At 54.7% G+C, this 18,633-nt stretch overlaps 1 protein-coding gene across 1 annotated transcript; it reads left to right on the plus strand.

Moving 5' to 3' along the window:
* Positions 1 to 832: 832 nt before the first annotated feature.
* Positions 833 to 4,123, plus strand: CKB (creatine kinase B). Its single transcript, XM_025271774.3, has 8 exons — positions 833 to 957; positions 1,262 to 1,466; positions 1,651 to 1,805; positions 1,882 to 2,014; positions 2,317 to 2,488; positions 3,165 to 3,288; positions 3,464 to 3,653; positions 3,736 to 4,123. The coding sequence occupies exons 2-8, from the start codon at positions 1,274 to 1,276 to the stop codon at positions 3,912 to 3,914; spliced, it is 1,146 nt and encodes a 381-aa protein (XP_025127559.1). The 5' UTR covers positions 833 to 957; positions 1,262 to 1,273; the 3' UTR covers positions 3,915 to 4,123.
* The last annotated feature ends 14,510 nt before the right edge of the window (positions 4,124 to 18,633 follow it).

The raw sequence follows: 18,633 nt of genomic DNA on the forward strand, positions 1-18,633 counted from the left end.
TGTTTTTTGAATCTCACATGTGCTTACTGTTTGTGAGTATTTACTCTAGCCCCTGCGGAGATTCTCTGAGAACGACCTTTGGGGTGGGGTGTGGAGATGGACTTGTCCCTGGAAGAGAGGGCCCAGGCCTGGGGTCTGGGGGCTCTGAGACTGTGCACTTCCCAGCAGGGCCGCAGTCAGTATTCGCTCATCAACCAGGAGGGGCTGAGTCTCTGGCTCAGATGACCCCAAAGCCCGGGGACTTGCCCAAGGTCACGGCACCAAGGGTGCCGCCGGGCTGGGCCGCAGCCAGACTGCGCCTCTGGCGTGCCTTCGCTCTGCACCAAGATCGCCGGGGAGATGCCTGCGGGCACCTTGAAGAAGGTCGGCGGCTCGCCGCCAATTCAGACTGGGCGGGAGAAGGTTGGGGTGGGGGTGGGTGTTGGGCGGTGGGGGGTGGCGGTACCTGCCGTGGAAGCCCAGGACGGCTCCCGCCTGGCCCGTCTCTGCGACCACCGCGAGGACTAGCGGGAGGGGGGAAGGCAGGGGCCGGGGTGCAGACCAGGCCGAGCGTTCTCAAGTGCCTGCAGGCTCTCCTGCCTCGGTTTCCCGCTCGGAGGCAGGCGTGGGTGTGGGGGAATCCGGAATGTCCGAGGGCCTGAGGTTCTGGCTTCGGGATCCTGTGCGGGAGCGAGGTGGGGTTAGGCAGGCTGTGCGGGGTCCCGGCCAGGGGATAGTCGGGGTGGGCTGCTTGGGGTGGGGTGGAGGGGGGGCTCCGGGGGCAGAGGGTGGCGGACAAAGCGACGGCACCACCCCGCAGCGCGACCCAATCGAATGAATGGGCTATAAATAGCGGCCAATGGGCGGCCTGCGTCGCGCCCCTTAAGAGCCGCGGGAGCGCGGAGCCGCCGCTCTTCGCCTGCGCCGCGCCCTGAGCTGCAGACGGACCTAGAGCCCCCGCCCCTGCCCGACTGCTCAGTGAGTGAGCCCGGGGGCCAGGGGTAGGGGGCGCGGGGCACTGAGGGCGGGGGTTATTGTGCACGGAGCGGCGGGCGAGGGCCAGGGCGTCGCGCGCTCCGGAACTCCCGGGGTCCGCCGCCTGGAGTGGGCGCGCCAGCTGGGCCGGGGGTCCTGGGCGCTGTGGTAGCCCCCTGCGTGCAAGCGCCGACCCCGCTGACCTTGACCGAGACCGGGCTGACCGGAGCCCGGGGCCCTGGGTGGTTAGCAGGTCACCAGGAGGCCCGGAGCCTCGGGACCCGCTGACTCCCGCGTCTACCCGCAGCCCGCCGCCGCCATGCCCTTCTCCAATAGCCACAACACGCTGAAGCTGCGCTTCCCGGCCGAAGATGAGTTCCCCGACCTCAGCGGCCACAACAACCACATGGCCAAGGTGCTGACCCCCGAGCTGTACGCCGAGCTGCGCGCGAAGAGCACCCCGAGCGGCTTCACGGTAGACGACGTCATCCAGACCGGCGTGGACAACCCAGGTACGCGCGCCTCAGTCCCGAGGTCAGGACAGGAGCCCGCGGCTGGGGTCCAGCGCCCCCGCTCCCTCGTCCCCCCCCCGGGCCAAGGTCCGGACGCCCTCTTTGCGCGCACAGCTGCAGGGTCCTCGGCGGCTTGCTCGGGTCTGGCAGTGACGTCACTGTCCCCATTCCGCGCTCCCCTCAGGCCACCCCTATATCATGACCGTGGGCTGTGTGGCCGGCGATGAGGAGTCGTACGACGTGTTCAAGGAGCTCTTTGACCCCATCATCGAGGACCGGCACGGAGGCTATAAGCCCACCGACGAGCACAAGACCGATCTCAACCCCGACAACCTGCAGGTGCGGGGTGGCCCAGGGCGAGGGGCCGGCTGGGTGGGGAGGGGTTGCCCAGCGCTCAGCCCTGCTCGGCCCCCAGGGCGGCGACGACCTGGATCCCAACTACGTGCTGAGCTCGCGGGTGCGCACGGGCCGCAGCATCCGCGGCTTCTGCCTCCCCCCGCACTGCAGCCGTGGGGAGCGCCGCGCCATCGAGAAGCTCGCCGTCGAAGGTAAGGGTCCGGCCCGCTGAGCGGCGCTCTTCGGCTCCGGGCCCTGCCGGCCTGTTTACCAGTCACCCGAGCCGCCGCTCTCTTATCTCCCCGTCGGCTCGGGTTTCCCGGAGGGACCGACCCAGCCCCGCGCCCACAGAGCCCTGGGGCCGGCCGAGGGTCGGCTTGGGCCGTGTAGCTCCGGAGCGGCCCGCCGCTCGGACCTGGAGGACTAACTGGGCTCCAGCCAGGCCGAGCGGGCATCCTGGGGGTGCGGGGTGGGGCAGGAGCCCACCCGTCCTCCTGAGCGCGCTCCTCCGCAGCCCTGTCGAGCCTGGACGGTGACCTGGCGGGGAGGTACTATGCGCTCAAAAGCATGACGGAGGCGGAGCAGCAGCAGCTAATCGACGACCACTTCCTTTTCGATAAGCCCGTGTCGCCCCTGCTGCTGGCCTCGGGCATGGCCCGCGACTGGCCCGACGCCCGCGGCATCTGGTGCGTATCCCCCGGCCCCCGCCTGCCCCGTACCGGAGGAGGAGGGCGGCGCCGCGCTCCTCAGGTGGGTTTGGTGCCGCCGGGCCTCCTCGCGGGAGACTTTGACCGCGCAGGTGCGGAGGGCCCCGGGCGGGTGGGGCCGTCGTGTCGGCATTCCTCCTCCCTCCCCCCGCCTCCTGGAGCCGCGGCTCCTTGTTTGCTCTCTCCTTTCCCACCCGCCGCCCGCGGGGAGTCGGTCAGGTGCGGGATGACGCAGACGCTTCCTCGAGTGGGGGTGGGGAGCAGGGCTCACAGGCTCCGGATCTGATCGCACGGTCCGGGCACCGGGCCTCTGCGCCGGGATAAAGCGACCCCCGTGGGCGGGGCGAGGCCGGCTGCCTCTGCCCCTCACCCCTTAAGTGGGGACCACACGGTACCTGACCGGCTAGCTGGGAAGCAGCTCAGGGCTTCGTGTGCCCTCTCTGAAGTGCCCTGTGTGCCCCCAGGGTGTTGATCGGGCTAGAGTCGTGATAGCAACCCCACCCACCCCCTCGCCCCCCGGCCCTAGGCACAGCTGGGGGGAGCACCTCAGCGACTTGGGAAGTGCCCTGGCCCTGGGGGCCTCGCGAGGTTTTGTTCCTGGATGTGTCCCGAGACCCTCCTCCAGGGAGGAGGCTTGATTGTGCCCCTCCTGCAGGCATAACGACAATAAGACCTTCCTGGTGTGGATCAACGAGGAGGACCACCTGCGGGTCATCTCCATGCAGAAGGGTGGCAACATGAAGGAGGTGTTCACACGCTTCTGCAACGGCCTCACCCAGGTCAGGGCCAGGCCCCAGGGTTCAGGCAGAGAGAGAGGTGCCCCATCAACCCCCGGGGAGCCCAGGTCTTTGTTGCCTCAGGGTCCTGTGGGAGGGGGCACCCCGGGTCCCAGCTGGTCCCCTGGGGGGGGGTGTCTCAGCCAGGCTTCCCCTCTCACACCTTTTCCATTTCCAGATTGAAACGCTCTTCAAGTCTAAGAACTACGAGTTCATGTGGAACCCTCACCTGGGCTACATCCTCACCTGTCCATCCAATCTGGGCACGGGGCTGCGGGCCGGGGTGCACATCAAGCTGCCCCACCTGGGCAAGCACGAGAAGTTCCCTGAGGTGCTCAAGCGGCTGCGGCTTCAGAAGCGAGGCACAGGTGAGTAGGGGGGCTCCGGGCAGCAGCCCGCTCTCCCAGGGCCGCCCCCCACCCCGCCCGGCTGAGCTGGCTGTCTCCCCAGGCGGTGTGGACACGGCCGCCGTGGGTGGGGTCTTCGACGTCTCAAATGCCGACCGCCTGGGCTTCTCGGAGGTGGAGCTGGTGCAGATGGTGGTGGACGGTGTGAAGCTGCTCATCGAGATGGAGCAGCGGCTGGAGCAGGGCCAGGCCATCGATGACCTCATGCCGGCCCAGAAGTGAAGCCCTGGCCGCACCTGCCGCCGCCACCAGCTCCTCAGCTGCTTCCTAACTTATTGCCCGGGCCGTGCCCACCACGTGCCCTGGAGGCTCGCTGTGTGGTGGCTGAGCCCTTAACCTTACTGTAGAGACTTCCGTCGCCCTCGGTAGAGTTTATTTTTGTGATGGCTGAGATGTTGCTGATGCTGAAATAAACTAGGATTTTGGCCTGCCCCAGGTCTAAGTGGTGCCTCCTTTTTCCAGGGAAGCCCAGGGCCCAGTACCCGGCTCTGAGGCCTGGCCTACCCCATCCACCTCACTGTCAGCTGGGACCCTGCTGTGGGCCACCCCCCCCCCCCACCCCCATCCTATTCCGTGAACCTCTGCCCTCCTGCCTTGGCCCTCCCTGCAGGACCGGGTTGGGCTGCTGGCAGAGACTCAGCCTGAGCATCTAGAGATCTATTTGGGGGCCTGCGGGGTGGAGCCTGGCACTTCACTGGCACTGTAGCCTGGAGGAGCTCTAGATGCTGGGGGGAAGGGCAGGAGCCCAGAAATTTGGTACTCTTCCAGCTCCGCCCCCAAAAGCCATTTCCTCCTCTTCCAAGCAGCTTCTCCCTGCTGCCTCCCCCTCCCACCCCAACACCTACTCTATTTCCTAAATAATCTCTCCGCTCTGCTTCCTTCCCTTCCAGCCTCCCCAGGCCTAGCCCTCCCATCCCTCCCAGGGAGCTCCAGGGCCCCTGCTGTACCCCCATCCTTGCAGCCTCCTCTCCAGGACCCTCCGTGCCCCAGTTCCTGGGCCTCCCAGGGTCCCCACCACAGGCAGGGAGGGGGTGGGCTGTTCGGAATAAGATCTTTTGGTCTGTCTCCTGGCTGCTGTGGTCCCCACCCGCCATCTCACTTGGGGGTCCCACCATGGGCGGGTGGGCAGGCACCCTATGCAGGAGAAATGAGCCAGCCGCGCCCCTCCCCTGGGCTTGTTTGCTCCAGCTCCTCAGTTCACTGACAGTCTCCTGCCCTCTGCTGGCCAGGGCTGCCCCTGTGATATCAGCCGCACAGACCTGACCCTCCTGGGGTTACCCTACCGCTGGGAGCAGCGTGCCCCGGGCTGGTAGTCATGCCTACCAAGAACCATGGGCTCTCATGTCCCGGGGCAGCTTGTCAATCTAGACCCTGGGGCCCCGGACGAGGAGGTTGGGGGGACAGCTGTGGAGTTGGCATGCCTTGGCGTCCTCCATGGTGGCCAGGCGGGTGTGAGGGACTCATGCCAGCAGAGCCTTTGCCTGGGGAGGGGGCAGAGGCTGGGTGAGTGAACACCTGAGTAGACTGGGCCTAAGAGGGCAAGCCCTCTGGCACAGAAGGGGTCTCTGCACCATCCTGGGGTTCCCTGACTAGCCTACGGGCCAGGGCCCAGTGCTGCACTTGCCTTCTCACCATGAAGTTCCAGGTCAGGGCCATGTATCAGGCAGGACTCCTTTTCTCAGCTTCCTCTTTAGCTACGGTCCCCGTCCAGCAAGTGGGGGCTGGACCAGGCCAGGCAGTGCTTTGTAGACTGTCTGGTGATTCAGAGCAGAAAGCACAGAAGTGCACCCCTCTGGGAAGGCCTCTCCCTGCTGAAGGGGGGCTTGCGCAGCTCAGAAGAGTCAGCAGCAGGGTGGGAGGCCTCCCTGCTGGTCCAGGAGCTGCCAGGGCAGCTGTGTTCCCAACATCTGTGTGGCCAGCAGGCAGGGTTCCAGGCCTGTCTGCCTGTATCCACCCTGAGGCCCTTGCCTGTGTGCTCCCTCCAGCTGAAGTCCCCCCTGCTTGACCAGCCCCCCTCACCACCCGGGACCTGAGTCAGGGTGCAGGCTCAGGAATGACTGTGTGTGGGTACCTGAGGGGCCTGGCCTGGCAGGTACATCGCTTCCTGATAAAGAGATGCCCAATGCCTTCAGCACCTAGGCTGTCCGAGTGGGATGTGCCCCGCACTAGCTGTGATCACACCAAAGGAGCTGGAACTTCAAGTCACCCTGTGCGGGCGTGTCACCAGGAAGGCCGGGTGGGCAGGGCGCCCTTACCAGACAGTAAAGTCAACACCCTGGGAGCCTCGCCCTTGTGCCCGCAGCTGGGGTGGGGCCCTCAGGAACCCGGTCAAGCTCCCTGGGACCCTGTAAGAAGTGTCTTCCGCAGGCTCAGGGCTACCCTGACTCAAACCCACTGCTGCTCACTGGGCCATTTGTTTTCTCACTTTTTACTAAACATGAACTTGTAAACTGCACTATTTTTGGAACAAGACATAGCTGATGATACACCCAGTGAGAGCACTTCTGCTCAGCCGTCCGTGGACCCTTCAGCCAGAGTCCCTACAACCTCCCCGCCTTTCCTCTGGATTCAAGAGACCTTTACATGGGGCAATTTTAATATCCCTTGAAACTACGGTCAAACATGGGAAGTTTAAGAAATGCCCAGCCACATGGAAACACACATTGGTTCCCACTCAGTGTCTGGAGCGGAAGTCACCCGAGAGCACCAGGGCCATCGCACCTGCAGTGCGGCCAGGGCCCGGCCAGGATGCCCCCTCACCGCGGTGCCAGCAAGAGCAGGTGGGAGCAGGGGGATGCTCGCTGTCGCCCGCCTCCAGATGCCGGCAGTATCGCTCACCCTGCTCGGGACAGTGGGAAGAAACTCTCTCTCTAGGCACTGCGAAGTGTCCCCTGGGGCCCAAATAGCCCTCAGCCCCTTCAAGAACCATCGCTGCACAGAGATAACAAAGAACGCAATCACTCAGAACAGGGCGAGCTGGTCAGGACTCCAACAATAAAGGTCTGGCTACAAAACCGGGCCACCTCCCTCCCTCGACGTGGCGCCACGCGGGCGAGAACTTGGTGAGCCGGCAACCCGCTTAAAACAGCAGAAGTGTAAAAGCAGGTTATAAAACAGCTTGTCCTTGTGGGATCCCACACAGATCACGGATGGAAAAATCCCGGCGAACAGTAGTCGGCTGTGGGTGGCGGGGTAACAGGTGACTTCCTTCTTTATACTTTCTTTTCCAGATTTTCTACAGTGAACATGTATTCCTTATATAAATAGCTGAAACAATTTTTTTTTTTTGAGTGGTTTAAAATAAACGCTCTAAGGTGTCCTAGTTGGTGGGAGACTTGAGGCTTCTCTCCTGACTTCCTGGACTGTCTACTGGTCCCAGACTCCTCACCAGCCCAGCCAGCAGGTGGGTGTTGCCTCACTTCTGCAGACAGGCAGCCTCCTTCGCAAGGACCCTAAAGAGGGGAGTTGTCTCACTGCCTTAAGGCACCACACCCCTGCCCTTGGGCTCTGCTCCTTTCTTTCTGTTGTTTCAGTGATAAACTGTTTAGTTAGGTCTCCTCCCTCTCGGTCTGACTCTGGTTGCTTGTTCCCCTGACTGGCTCTTGATCCTTTCCTTGACTGATCCAGTGGACCTCCTTAGAGCTAACCAACCTGGCAGACTTTAGAAGATCACAGGACCCCGTTGTTGACACTGGGAGAATGCCAGGACAAATAAGTACCACCAGCCAGGACCCATTAGACCCCTGTCAAGCCATCCCAATAAAACACAGGAGCAACTGTAAGCATCCAGATGGACTCCCTGCTAGGATGCATATTAGCTAGCTGGGGAAAATTTAGACCAATAGGGCAAAAAATATTAGGTCATTAAATTACAATACCATCTTGCAGCTGGTCATATTTTGTAAAAGAAAAGGCAAATGGGGAGGGGAGTCCATTCATCCAAATGTTCAAATGAAAATCACTCAGTCGTGTTGGACTCTGTGATCCCGTGGACTATACAGTCTATGGAATTCTCCAGGCCAGAACACTGGAGTGGGTAGCCTATCCCTTCTCCAATGGATCTTCCCGACCCAGGAATTGAACCGGGGTCTCCTGCATTGCAGGGGAATTCTATACCAACTATCAGGGAAGCAAGACCCTATTCCAAAATCCGAGTCTAGAGAACTGCTTGGCGTTGCTGGCTCACACCCCGTCCTCCCACAGGAACCCCATGTTTTAGATGATACCCTTATGAGTCAACTTCCCTGAGGTCCACAATTGGGAGCTCCTACATATCCCAATTCTGAAGGGGTGACAGTCTTCCAGACCATTTACCCCTAATGTACCATCTGGGGAGCTGGAGACCCCAGACTCCTATCAATAAGCTCATGGATATGGTCTTTGGGATATTTAACAGTACAGATAACGTACAAGGGGCTACCCTGGTGGCTCAGATGGTAAAGAATCCACCTGTAAAGCGGATGTGGGTTCAATCCCTGGGTTGGGAAGATCCCCTGGAGAAGGGATTGGCAACCCACTCCAGTATTCTTGCTGGAGAATTCTATGGCCAGAGGAGACTGGCAGGCTACAGTCCATGGGGTTGCAAAGAGCTGGACATGACTACTTCCCTTTTTCTTTATAGGGGCCAAGAGATGGAAAGGATCTGGGGACAACATGAAAAAGCCTCATCACTGGCAGCAGCCCTAACCCCAGTACCACCTCAGGGCTACACACCCTTGCGAAGACCCATGCTAAGGACAGGACCCAGGAAGCCTGCGTCAGAGCCGCTCTCTCCCTGAGAAAATGTTTTAAGTGTGGACAAGAGGGCCACTGGAAGCGTGACCGTCGCCAGTCCTGAAGGGATACTGGGGCTCTCAAACCAATGATGGCTGAGAGGACCAGAGGCTGACGGGGCCCAGGGCCTCCCTGTCTCCCAAAGAACACCTGGAGAAGCCTCTGAGGTTCATTTCTCTGGAAAAGCCTCAGGTAAGCCTTGACATGGCTGGTAGGAGTATTCTTAGCAGACATGGGGGCTGTCTGACCTCCCTCCCAACCCTGTAGGACAATGGGGACTGATGGAAAGCCCCAGACCAAGAGCTAAGAGCTGCTCCTGCCTGAGTGCACCGCTCCCTTGCTGGGAACGGACTTGCTCACTAAATCCCAGGCAATAGTACAGTCTGGAGACCCTCAAAGAAAAGGCACCCACCAAGAAAAAGTTACTCCTGGTGGGGAGGGGAGCATGCTCAGTCCCAAGAGACAGGTCTCCGTTCTACCCCATCCAAGTTGTCAAACTATGGGCTGCTGACCTGGTTCACCGTGCTGGAAGTAAAGGTGGCTTTCTTCTGCACCCAGACTCTCAACACCTCTTTGCCTTCGAGTGGACAGACCCAGACACTGCAATGCCATGAATGCTTCCGCTCTGTGTGCTTATAAAACTCAAGCCAACAGTGCCCACAGGATATGAATGGAAACAAAAGTCTGGCAAAAAATTGTCCCGGTCCCTTTAAAAATAGGATTCCACGGGGCTGTAGACAAGCCTCCTCACATCAAAGGCCAGACTGAGGGCCATACAAAATTGTAAATAGATTACCAAAATGGGAGGCCAATGGTCTGACTCAATAGCCGTACCTGACAGGAATTTTGGGTGAGGGCTTCCCCGCTAAGTTAAATGAGGAAAAGTAAAACATCCCAACATGGGTGAGCATGGGTGTGTCAGTCTCTCAATGGCAGTGAGGTAGCCACCTAATTCTTTTTAAAAAGAAAAAAAAAAATTGTCCCTGTTTTACAAGTCTTCACAGAACTAGAGGTGTGGCTCTAAAAGCAATCCAAAACCCACCAATCCTTTACTACTCCCAAAACCTTGCCTATTGATCTTTAAAAAAGTATTAAGATTAAAGAAAGGGAAAACAAAGTCATCCTGGGAGGAACGTGCCTGTGCCTTTGAGATACAAATGTCCTACCTTGTTTTCTCCAGGAACTCTTACCTCCGCCATCTTTTTAAAATACAAAAAAGGGGAATCACTTGTTTGACTCAGTATGAATAGAATGCCCTTGTGGCTCAGCTGGTAAAGAATCTGCCTGCAAAGTGAGAGACCTGGCTTCAATCCCTGTGTTGGGAAGATCGCCTGGAGAAGGGAAAGGCTACCCACTCCAGTATTCTGGCCTGGAGAATTTTTGTTAGGGCTACAGTCCAAGGGGCCACAGAGAGTCAGACACGACTGAGCGACTCTTTCGCTTTCAGATTTAAAAAAAATAGACATGCCACAAGCAGCAGAGGTTTACTGTACAGCACGGGGCACTCTAGTCAACATCTTGTTCTCTTCTTAGTTGCTCAGTCATGTCCGATTCTTTGTGACCCCATGGACTGTAGCCCGCCAGGCCCCTCTGTCCATGGGGATTGTCCAACCCAACCCAATCCACTGGAGTGGGTTGCGATGCTCTCCTCCAGGGGATCTTCCTAACCCAGGGATCCAACCCAGGTGTCCCGCATTGCAGGTGGATTCTTTGCCATCTGAGCCACCAGGGAAGCCCAAGAATAGTGGAGTGGGTAGCCTATCCCTTCTCCAGGGCATATTCCCAACCCAGGAATCTAACCAGGGTCTCCTGCACTGCAGGCAGATTCTTTACCAGCTGAGCTACCAGGGAAGCCCCAATATCTTGTAATAACCTACAATGGAAAATAATTTCAAAAATAATATATGTATTTAAGTGAATCACCAAAAAAAAAATCTTTTTGAAAATAAGTAATTTTTTTTTTTAATTATCTTTTTTTGGTTAAGTTTTCTAAATGTCCTTTGGACATCCAATAACAAGGAGCGAGATACAACATTTTAAATAGATTTGTGTAGGATATAAGGTTGATACGATTTTTGCTTTATCTATTTTTGTTTCTTTGTTGTTATATGTCTAATGGTTTATGATATCTATCTTCTCTGTGAATTGTACCTTTTATCATTAAAAATATTCATCTTTATTTCATTAAAAATAATAAAATGCAAATTTTGAAAGGGGGAGTAAATAATTTGGAACAGGGACTTTACCGATGGTCCAATGGTCCAGAATCTGCCTTGCAAAGCAGGGGATGCAGGTTTGATCCTTGGTCAGGGAACTAAGATCTGACATGCCAAGGAAAAACTAAGTCCCCACACCAAAACTAGAGCCTGTGTGTGGCAACAAAAGATCCCATGTGCTGCAACTAATAACCCACACAGACACATCTTCACAAATTAATAATAATTTGGAACTTGTCAAGGACAAACAAAAATCTTAAGCATTTTCCATAAATATTAGTAGAAAGGGTTTAGCCAGTGAGACAAATAAGCTTGATTTGTTCCATCTGCCAGAAACTCAATTTCAATCCAACCTCTTTTGCAGACTAATGGGTTTATACTGCTGTACCTGACTCATGGCTAAATTTTAGAACAGGAACTATGAGGCCTCTGTGTTTACCTGTTCAAATGTATCTGTATGTGTCTTGTAGATGTACGGTACTGGCAAAAATTAATTCATAAAATTGACTTAAAGAAAATTAAGCATGTATATAAATACTCAGAAAATAATCTGGCCAGAATGAACTTCAGTTTCACATCATCTGGAAAATATTTAGTACTAAACTGATGTCATCAATGTTATGTACCATGGTTTAATAGACCTTGTATCTATTGCTAATGTATCAGCAAGAAAAATAACTCAACATGGAAAAACTTTTAAGGAAAGCATGTGTTTTCAGTAAAAGAAGGTGTGAGGAATGAAAAAATACTGAAAAGTTATGTATAATCAGGATTTTCTAAGATTGGATTGAGTTTAGTTAGGTATTTCGGGAGGGCCCCTGAGGCATCCCAGACAGAAATATTTAGCTAGTATTATTTAGTATGTTGGGAGTAAGGTAAAGTAACACCTGGATTTGGTTTTTCTGTTAAAAAGGAACAAAGCCTTCCTGGAATGTCCTTTAACTTCTGACCAGGGACAGAATCCTTGCCCCTACAGTGGACGTGCAGAATCTTAGCTACGGGGCCACCAGGAAGTCCTGGAATGCCTCTGATAACAGATTGTGTAAGTCATCTGTATTTGCTTTTGAGATCTCTTATAACTTTAAGTGTTGTCACTCAGTTCTGTCCAACTCTGCGACCCCATGGACTATAGTCTACCATGCTCCTCTGTTCATGGAATTCTCCAGGCAAGAATACTGGAGTGGGTTGCCATTTTCTTCTCCAGGGGATCTTCCCAACCCAGGGATTGAACCCAGGTTGCCTGAATTGCAAGCAGATTCTTTACTGTCTGAGCCACCAGTGAAGCAAATAAATAGTGTAATGGGAGGGAAAGGGGCAGGGCACACTTTTTGAAAGAATGACATAGCCCAAGGACACAACATAAACCCATTAGAATTAAAAGGGACCAAGACTAGACAAAACTAGACCTTGATCCTCAATCAACTGGTGACATGACACACCCAGAGGTGCCATGACAGTTCCAGTGAAGTCGCTCAGTTGTGTCTCTTTGCTACCCCGTGGAGTGTAGCCCACCAGGCTCCTCTGTCCATGGGATTTTCCAGGCAAGAATACTGGAGTGGGTTGCCCTTTCCTTCTCCAGGGGATCTTTCCAACCCAGGGATTGAATCCAGGTCTCCCACATTGAAGGCAGATGCTTTAACCTCTGAGCTACCAGGGAAACCCAAACTATTTCATCTTTCCCTTCTGTTAAAAGACCAAGGAGTGGGCGGTTCTAGAAAAGAGAGTTCCAGAAAAACATCTACTCCTGCTTTATTGACTAAGCCAAAGTCTTTGACTTTGTGGATCACAACAAACTATGGAAAATTCTTAAACAGATGGGAATACCAGACCATCTTACCTGCCTCCTGAGAAATCTGTATGCAGATCAAGAAGCTAGTTAGAGCCAGATGTGGAACAGACTGGTTCCAAATCACTTCATGGCAAATAGATGGGCAACAATGGAAACAGACTTTATTTTCTCTGGCTCCAAATTCACTGCAGATGGTGACTGCAGCCATGAAATTAAAAGACACTTGCTCCTTGGAAGAAAAGCTATGACCAACCTAGACAACATACTAAAAAGCAGAGACATTACTTTGCCAACAAAGGTCCGTCTAGTCAAAGCTCTGGTTTTTCCAGTAGTCATGTATGGATGTGAGAGTTGGACTATAAAGAAAGCTGAGTTTGGAAGAATTGATGGTTTTGAACTGTGGTGTTGGAGAAGACTCTTGAGAGTCTCTTGGACTGCAAGGAGATCAAACCAGTCCATCCTAAAGGAAATCAGTCCAGAATATTCATTGGAAAGACTGATGTTGAAGCTGAAACTCCAATACTTTGGCCACCTGATGCAAAGAACTGACTCATGGGAAAAGACCCTGATGCTGGGAAAGATGGAAGGCGGGAGGAGAAGGGGACGACAGAGGATGAGATGGTTGGGTGGCAGCACGGACTCAATGGACATGAGTTTGAGCAAGCTCTGGGAGATGGTGATGGACAGGGAGGCCTGGTGTGCTGCAGTCCATGGGGTCGGAGAGTCAGGCATGACTGAGCCACTGAACTGAACTGGAGTGGGCGGTGGCCCAAATCCTGGTAATCTCCGCCCCTTCCCCCAAATAGTTGGAATAATCCTCCCACTCATTAGCATATGAAATTACCCAGCCTATACAAACTAACCACATTTCGCAGCTGAACTCACCCTCTGTGATGGTCCACACTGTCTGCGCAGTATGCTTCTCTCTGAATCTGAATAAATCCACTTCTTACCTATCACTTTGTCTCACTGAATTCTTTGTGAAGAGACATCAAGAACCTGAGCTTCATTAGGTCCTCAAACCAGGTACTGTGGGTTTTGGCTGACTCTGAGTACCAGTCATGTGGGTTTGAGTCCTAGCCACACGGGTTCAAGTCCCAATCTGAGGTAAACGGTTTCAGCAGTGAGAAATCCTATTTGATCAAGTATTTTGAAACTTTCTGACAAACTTTCCAAATCCCAAATTTTAATCAAAAGTTCTTTTGACTTTCAGCTAATTTGGGGACGCTTCAGAGGGACCCTGAGGCATCTCAGAGAGAAATATTTTACTATTATTTAGCATGTTAAATTACATGGAGAGCATTATCACATAAGTCATAATCCTACTTAAAAACATACTGTTTGGGGGTGGGAGGAAGGGGATATATGTATACATACAGCTAACTCAGTTTGTTGTACAACATTGTAAGGCAACTCTACCCCAATAAAAAATTCTTAATTTAAAAATGTATGGATGTTATTAATGCAGAAATTCTAAAAATTACATACTTTCTAAAATCTGGACATGTGCTAGAGCTCTAGTTGTTACCTTAAAATGCTGTATGTCATATCAGTAACTAAGATTATCAATTACACTGTAATCAGATGTTTAACTGTGCCTTTTAAGTCTTTTGTCGTTTACAGTTATTGTACCCTGATGCTGTTACAAAAATGCTTCATCTTCAAAAATAGGAAGGTTATGGAAGCAGTTATAACAATTCCACATCAAGATAATGGCTGTGTGAGGATTGCAGGCCATACCTACTCAAAACAAGGAGCTGTCCTGCCCCTGGGGCCCCTAGATCAGGCATCCAGAGATTTTCACTCCCTGACAGGCAGGGTCGATGCCCCTACTCAGCCCGGAAGCAGCTACAGAAGACAGACTGTTGTCCCTCTGCTTTCCATAAGAATGGGGAGTAAATCTCTGAGGAGTGAATTAGGAAGGGGGCTGGCACAACCTTTAGAAGAACGACATGGCCCAAGAACATGCCATAAACTGACTAGAACCATCTAGGTCCAAGACGGTGGACAAGCGGACTTCCACTAGACCTTGAGCCTCAGTATATGCTCACTGCAACACGTCAGAAAGTTAAGTGACACAGCCACAGGCACCATACTGCCAAGGCAGACAGTAAAGGTTAAGAAGTGGGCAGTGGCCCAATTCCTGGAAATCCCTGCCCCTTCTCCCAAACAGCTGGAGTGCTCCTACTCATTAGCATATGAAATTACCCATCCCTATAAAAACTGACATCCTCATACCTTGGGGTCACTCTCACCTTCTGAGATGGCCCACATTCTGTCTATGGAACACAGTGGTTTTGTTCAGACACTAAGTTGAGACCAGTTCTCTGCAACCTCATGGACTGCAGCACGTCAAGCTTCCCTGTCCTTCACCATCTCCTGGAGTTGGCTCAAACTCATGTCCATTGAGTTGGTGATGCCATCCAAGTATCTCAACCTGTTGCCCCCTTCTCTTGCCTTCAGTCTTTCCCAGCACCTGGGTCTTTTCCAACGAGTCAGATCTTCCCATCAGGTAGCCAAATTACTGGAGCTTCAGCTTCAGTCCTTCCAGTGGATACACAGGGTTGATTTCCTTTAGGGTTGACTGGTTGGATCTCCTTGCTGCCCAAGGGACTCTCAAGAGTCTTCTCCAGCACCACAATTTGAAAGCATCAATTCTTCAGTGCTCAGCCTTCTTTACGGAGGCGCTCACATCGTATGAGACACTGGAGAAACCACAGCTTTGCCCATAGTGACTGTTGTTGGCAAAGTGATGTCTCTGCTTTTTAATAGTATGTCCCTGATTAAACCTGCTTTCTCACTAAACAGAAAAGGAGGCCCTCAGCCATCCTCCTCCGTGCACGTTATCCCACACTGGCTATGGGGTCAGGCGTTAGGCCTTTCCCCACTCGTCCCACCCCACCCAAACTGGGCTGCTCCTGTGTCTGGTACAGGTGGTCTGTGTTAATACATGCCCTGGTTATTTTAGAAATGTACCATTTAGGAAATAAACAAACTATCAAGTTTCTAATGGAGTAAGAAGTCTGGTTTTGTCAATACTTTTGACCCATCAACTGCCCAACACTTCAAAGAGAATCACAGCTTCAAAAGACCATAATAAAGGTGGGCCTTACTCATCCACACTTGAAAGTGTTGACCGTCTGGGGCCACTTGCATGCAACGCCAACAGTCACGGCACCAGTGCAGTGTCTGTCTCAGAGTGGAAACGTTTCAGCAGGGGGGGCCAGGGCCCTGCCTCCTCCTCCTTCCTCCAGACTAGAGAGGATGCAGGTGCTGACGTCTTTCCCCTATTCTCCAGCATCAATGAGAGACACTAACACAACTTTGCCTCTCTAGTCCTGTTCCAGTATTTTGGTTCAATTCATTAATACTGCGAGACTAGGAAACTCAAAACACACCCCACATCCTGAGCAAGGTCAAGACAAGAGGATGTCCGGCATGCTCTTTCAGGATAACATGACTCCCACCCTCTACTCACAGGCTAAGCCACGAGATAAGCCCATGCGGAGTCTCCAGAGCTCAGAGGAGAGGAGAGGACCCAGGGACCCAGGGTATTGGGGCTGCAGAGAGAAGCCAGCTGGGCTAAAGGGGAGGACACCAAAGACAGGAGGCAGCGGATGCCAGTGGAGCTGGATGCTGCAGGCCGACAGAGGAGGGAGCAGCACACAGTCCGTCAGGGAACAGGGTGCGTCTGGGCTGGTGGATGGGCTGGAGCTCTGGTGCTGCGACACGACCCCCGGGGGTCCCTCTACCAAGTTCTCCTGGCCCCAAAGGACTGACTGCACATGCTCCCACTTCCCGGCTTCCTTCCATGCAGAGCACGCCTGCATGGGAATGCATTCACACCTCCCCCTGCCCGCTGGCAGCACCCTCCAGAGGGCGACGGGCAGCCAGTGCAGCCCTCACTCCGGAAAGAATGGGAGGACCACACGGGCCACACCGGATACCTCCTGTCCGGCCCCCAGCACCTGGCTGCCCAGGGCAGCAGGGTCTGATTTGGTCTGGAGGCAGCACTGTGTCCCCTCAACGGAACAGAGCAGCACTGAGCCCACTGCTGCCCCAACACTTGCCCCACGACTTGGGGACGCGGTGAGTCCATGTGCCTGCCTTGGCACAGGCTACTCAGTCCCTCCCTTCCACTGGGTGACCTGGGGCGTCTGGTCGTTCCTTCGTCTCCACCGGCCTCCTCCACCTGGACTGGGCTTCCTGCTCAGCCCTGAGCCCGGCGTCCCTTTATGCAGCACTGGCCATGCCAGGCTTCGCGGCTGTGCTTGTGTCCCTCTTCCTGTGAGGGAACTTTCAAGAGAACATGGCTGTTACCTTATTCTTGGATCCTCAGAACTCAGCATGGGGCCCTCTGAGAGCAGCTGTCCCACCTTGAACCCCCTAGTGTGAGTGTTGCTAAGTGAACACACAAACGTAGAAACAACGAGACTCTTCCCATCTTGTCCTGAAACACTTGAAAAGAAATAGGACAGTAATCACCTGGAGTGATAAAACTCAGGGAAGGAATACAATTTTGATCTTCAAACACTGGAGCCTTGAGCATAAAGCTGCCGAGGAGAGGAGAGCGCCAGGGTGGTGTAGGAAGCTGCGACGCGTCAGGAAAAGGCAGCAGCCGCCAGAACTCCCCGCAGACCCGGGCACCAGAGGCCCCCAGAGCAGGAGAAGTTCCTGATGAGCAGCTGCAGGTTTCCTTTCTAAGAGGGCGGGCGGAGGGGGCAGGAAGGAGGCACGGCATGGGCTGGGTACGGATGCTCCGCCAGCTCTTCCCTCCGTGACACCCCCACGAAGGCCTGTGTGTGTCACCAGTCAGAAACTGCAGGGATGGATACCAGGGAGCTGGGGAGGGCACGAGAGCATGTAACCACCCAGCCCTGTCACACAGACAGCCACAGAAAAACCACAACAAAAAAACCCACAAGGCAACCAAACCAACGCTGACAGCATCAGACCCGCCAATCCGGCCCCAGTGGCCCCTGCTGTCACCCCGAGACTGGGTCGTCTCGGCAAGTGTGGTCTGGTCTAACCTCCACCCCAGGGTGACCCTGGTCTGCGGGAGGCTCCAGCTTGTGACTAAGCAGTCAGAGGTAACTGGTGGGGGCCACCTCTAAACAGAGGAGATGGTGGGGGCCGCTGTTGATGCCCAAGTGAATCCTGACTAACCTCCTGATTGAACACACCTCACACGCTGGCGAGCCTCAGGTCGCTACTCTTTCAAGGGACTGAAACCCAAATGCCACACTGACCGTGTGATGCTTCATGGCCGGGCCCATAGGAAGGCGCCAGCCAAGCGTTTCAATTTGAAGGTTCGCATCTCATGGCCGATTTTTCACCGGGTGGCCTCCTCCTCGGCGTCTGCAGGAACCTGCAGGGTCTGGACTGAATGACACTGGACTGAATGACACTGCACTGTACAGGCAGGCGGGTGAAGAGCAAAGAGCACCGGCCCAAGTGGGACCACGGGCTCCATTCTCACCCCACCACTGGGCCTCGTCTGCAACACAGGAAGGGCCCAGACTTGCTGGAGATCAAGCAGGATGGGCCTTGTCCGGACCAAACACCACTCCCTGCAGCTGCAGCCTGTTTCAGCCTGTCTCAGCCTGGGCCGACGGGGGAGAGGCGGCTCGGGGGCGACTCAGAACAGCCACCTCATGTGTCCCAGACCCTCGGGCCTGTGCTTCGTCACTGTCGCCAATGAATACCTCTTTTGTACTATGTACCAGGCACCATGCTAGGTCCTTGGGTTACAGGAAGGAAAAAAAAAAAAGACCAAGCTCCTTGCCCCATGCGCTTACAGTCTAGAACAGCAGACAGACAAGAGAAACCTGTAACTGCTGCTGGCTGTCAGGGCGGCAGGGGCGGGCACAGTGGCCACTCAGGGCTGAGTGGGGCAGGCAGGCCCGGGAGTGGCCGGCATCGGCGGAGGAGGAGACTCGAGCCCAGAGGAGGTGAGGCGCCCTCAGCTTCCTGCCTGGTGCTCACACCCGGCCCACCGCTTCTCCCTGTCCTCTGGGCACACTGGCATGGGCCTGTCAACTTTCCTCACAGTGGGCTCTGAGCCCAGAACCCTACAGACACAGGTGGAATGTCTTCACGAAGTCTCTGCAGGCAGGGCAGGTCCCCTCCTGAGCGCCAGAGCACGCTGTTCAGGGACTTCTGA

This window comes from Bubalus bubalis, chromosome 20 (assembly GCF_019923935.1).
Source record: "Bubalus bubalis isolate 160015118507 breed Murrah chromosome 20, NDDB_SH_1, whole genome shotgun sequence".
Taxonomy (NCBI): domain Eukaryota; kingdom Metazoa; phylum Chordata; class Mammalia; order Artiodactyla; family Bovidae; genus Bubalus; species Bubalus bubalis.

Excerpts from the sequence above, each read along its gene's own strand:
- CKB (XM_025271774.3), top strand. The coding sequence starts at position 1,274 with ATGCCCTTCTCCAATAGCCACAACACGCTGAAGCTGCGCTTCCCGGCC. Across the intron at positions 1,467-1,650 it reads GACCGGCGTGGACAACCCAG|GCCACCCCTATATCATGACC; the intron begins GTACGCGCGCCT and ends CGCTCCCCTCAG. Across the intron at positions 1,806-1,881 it reads TCAACCCCGACAACCTGCAG|GGCGGCGACGACCTGGATCC; the intron begins GTGCGGGGTGGC and ends CTCGGCCCCCAG.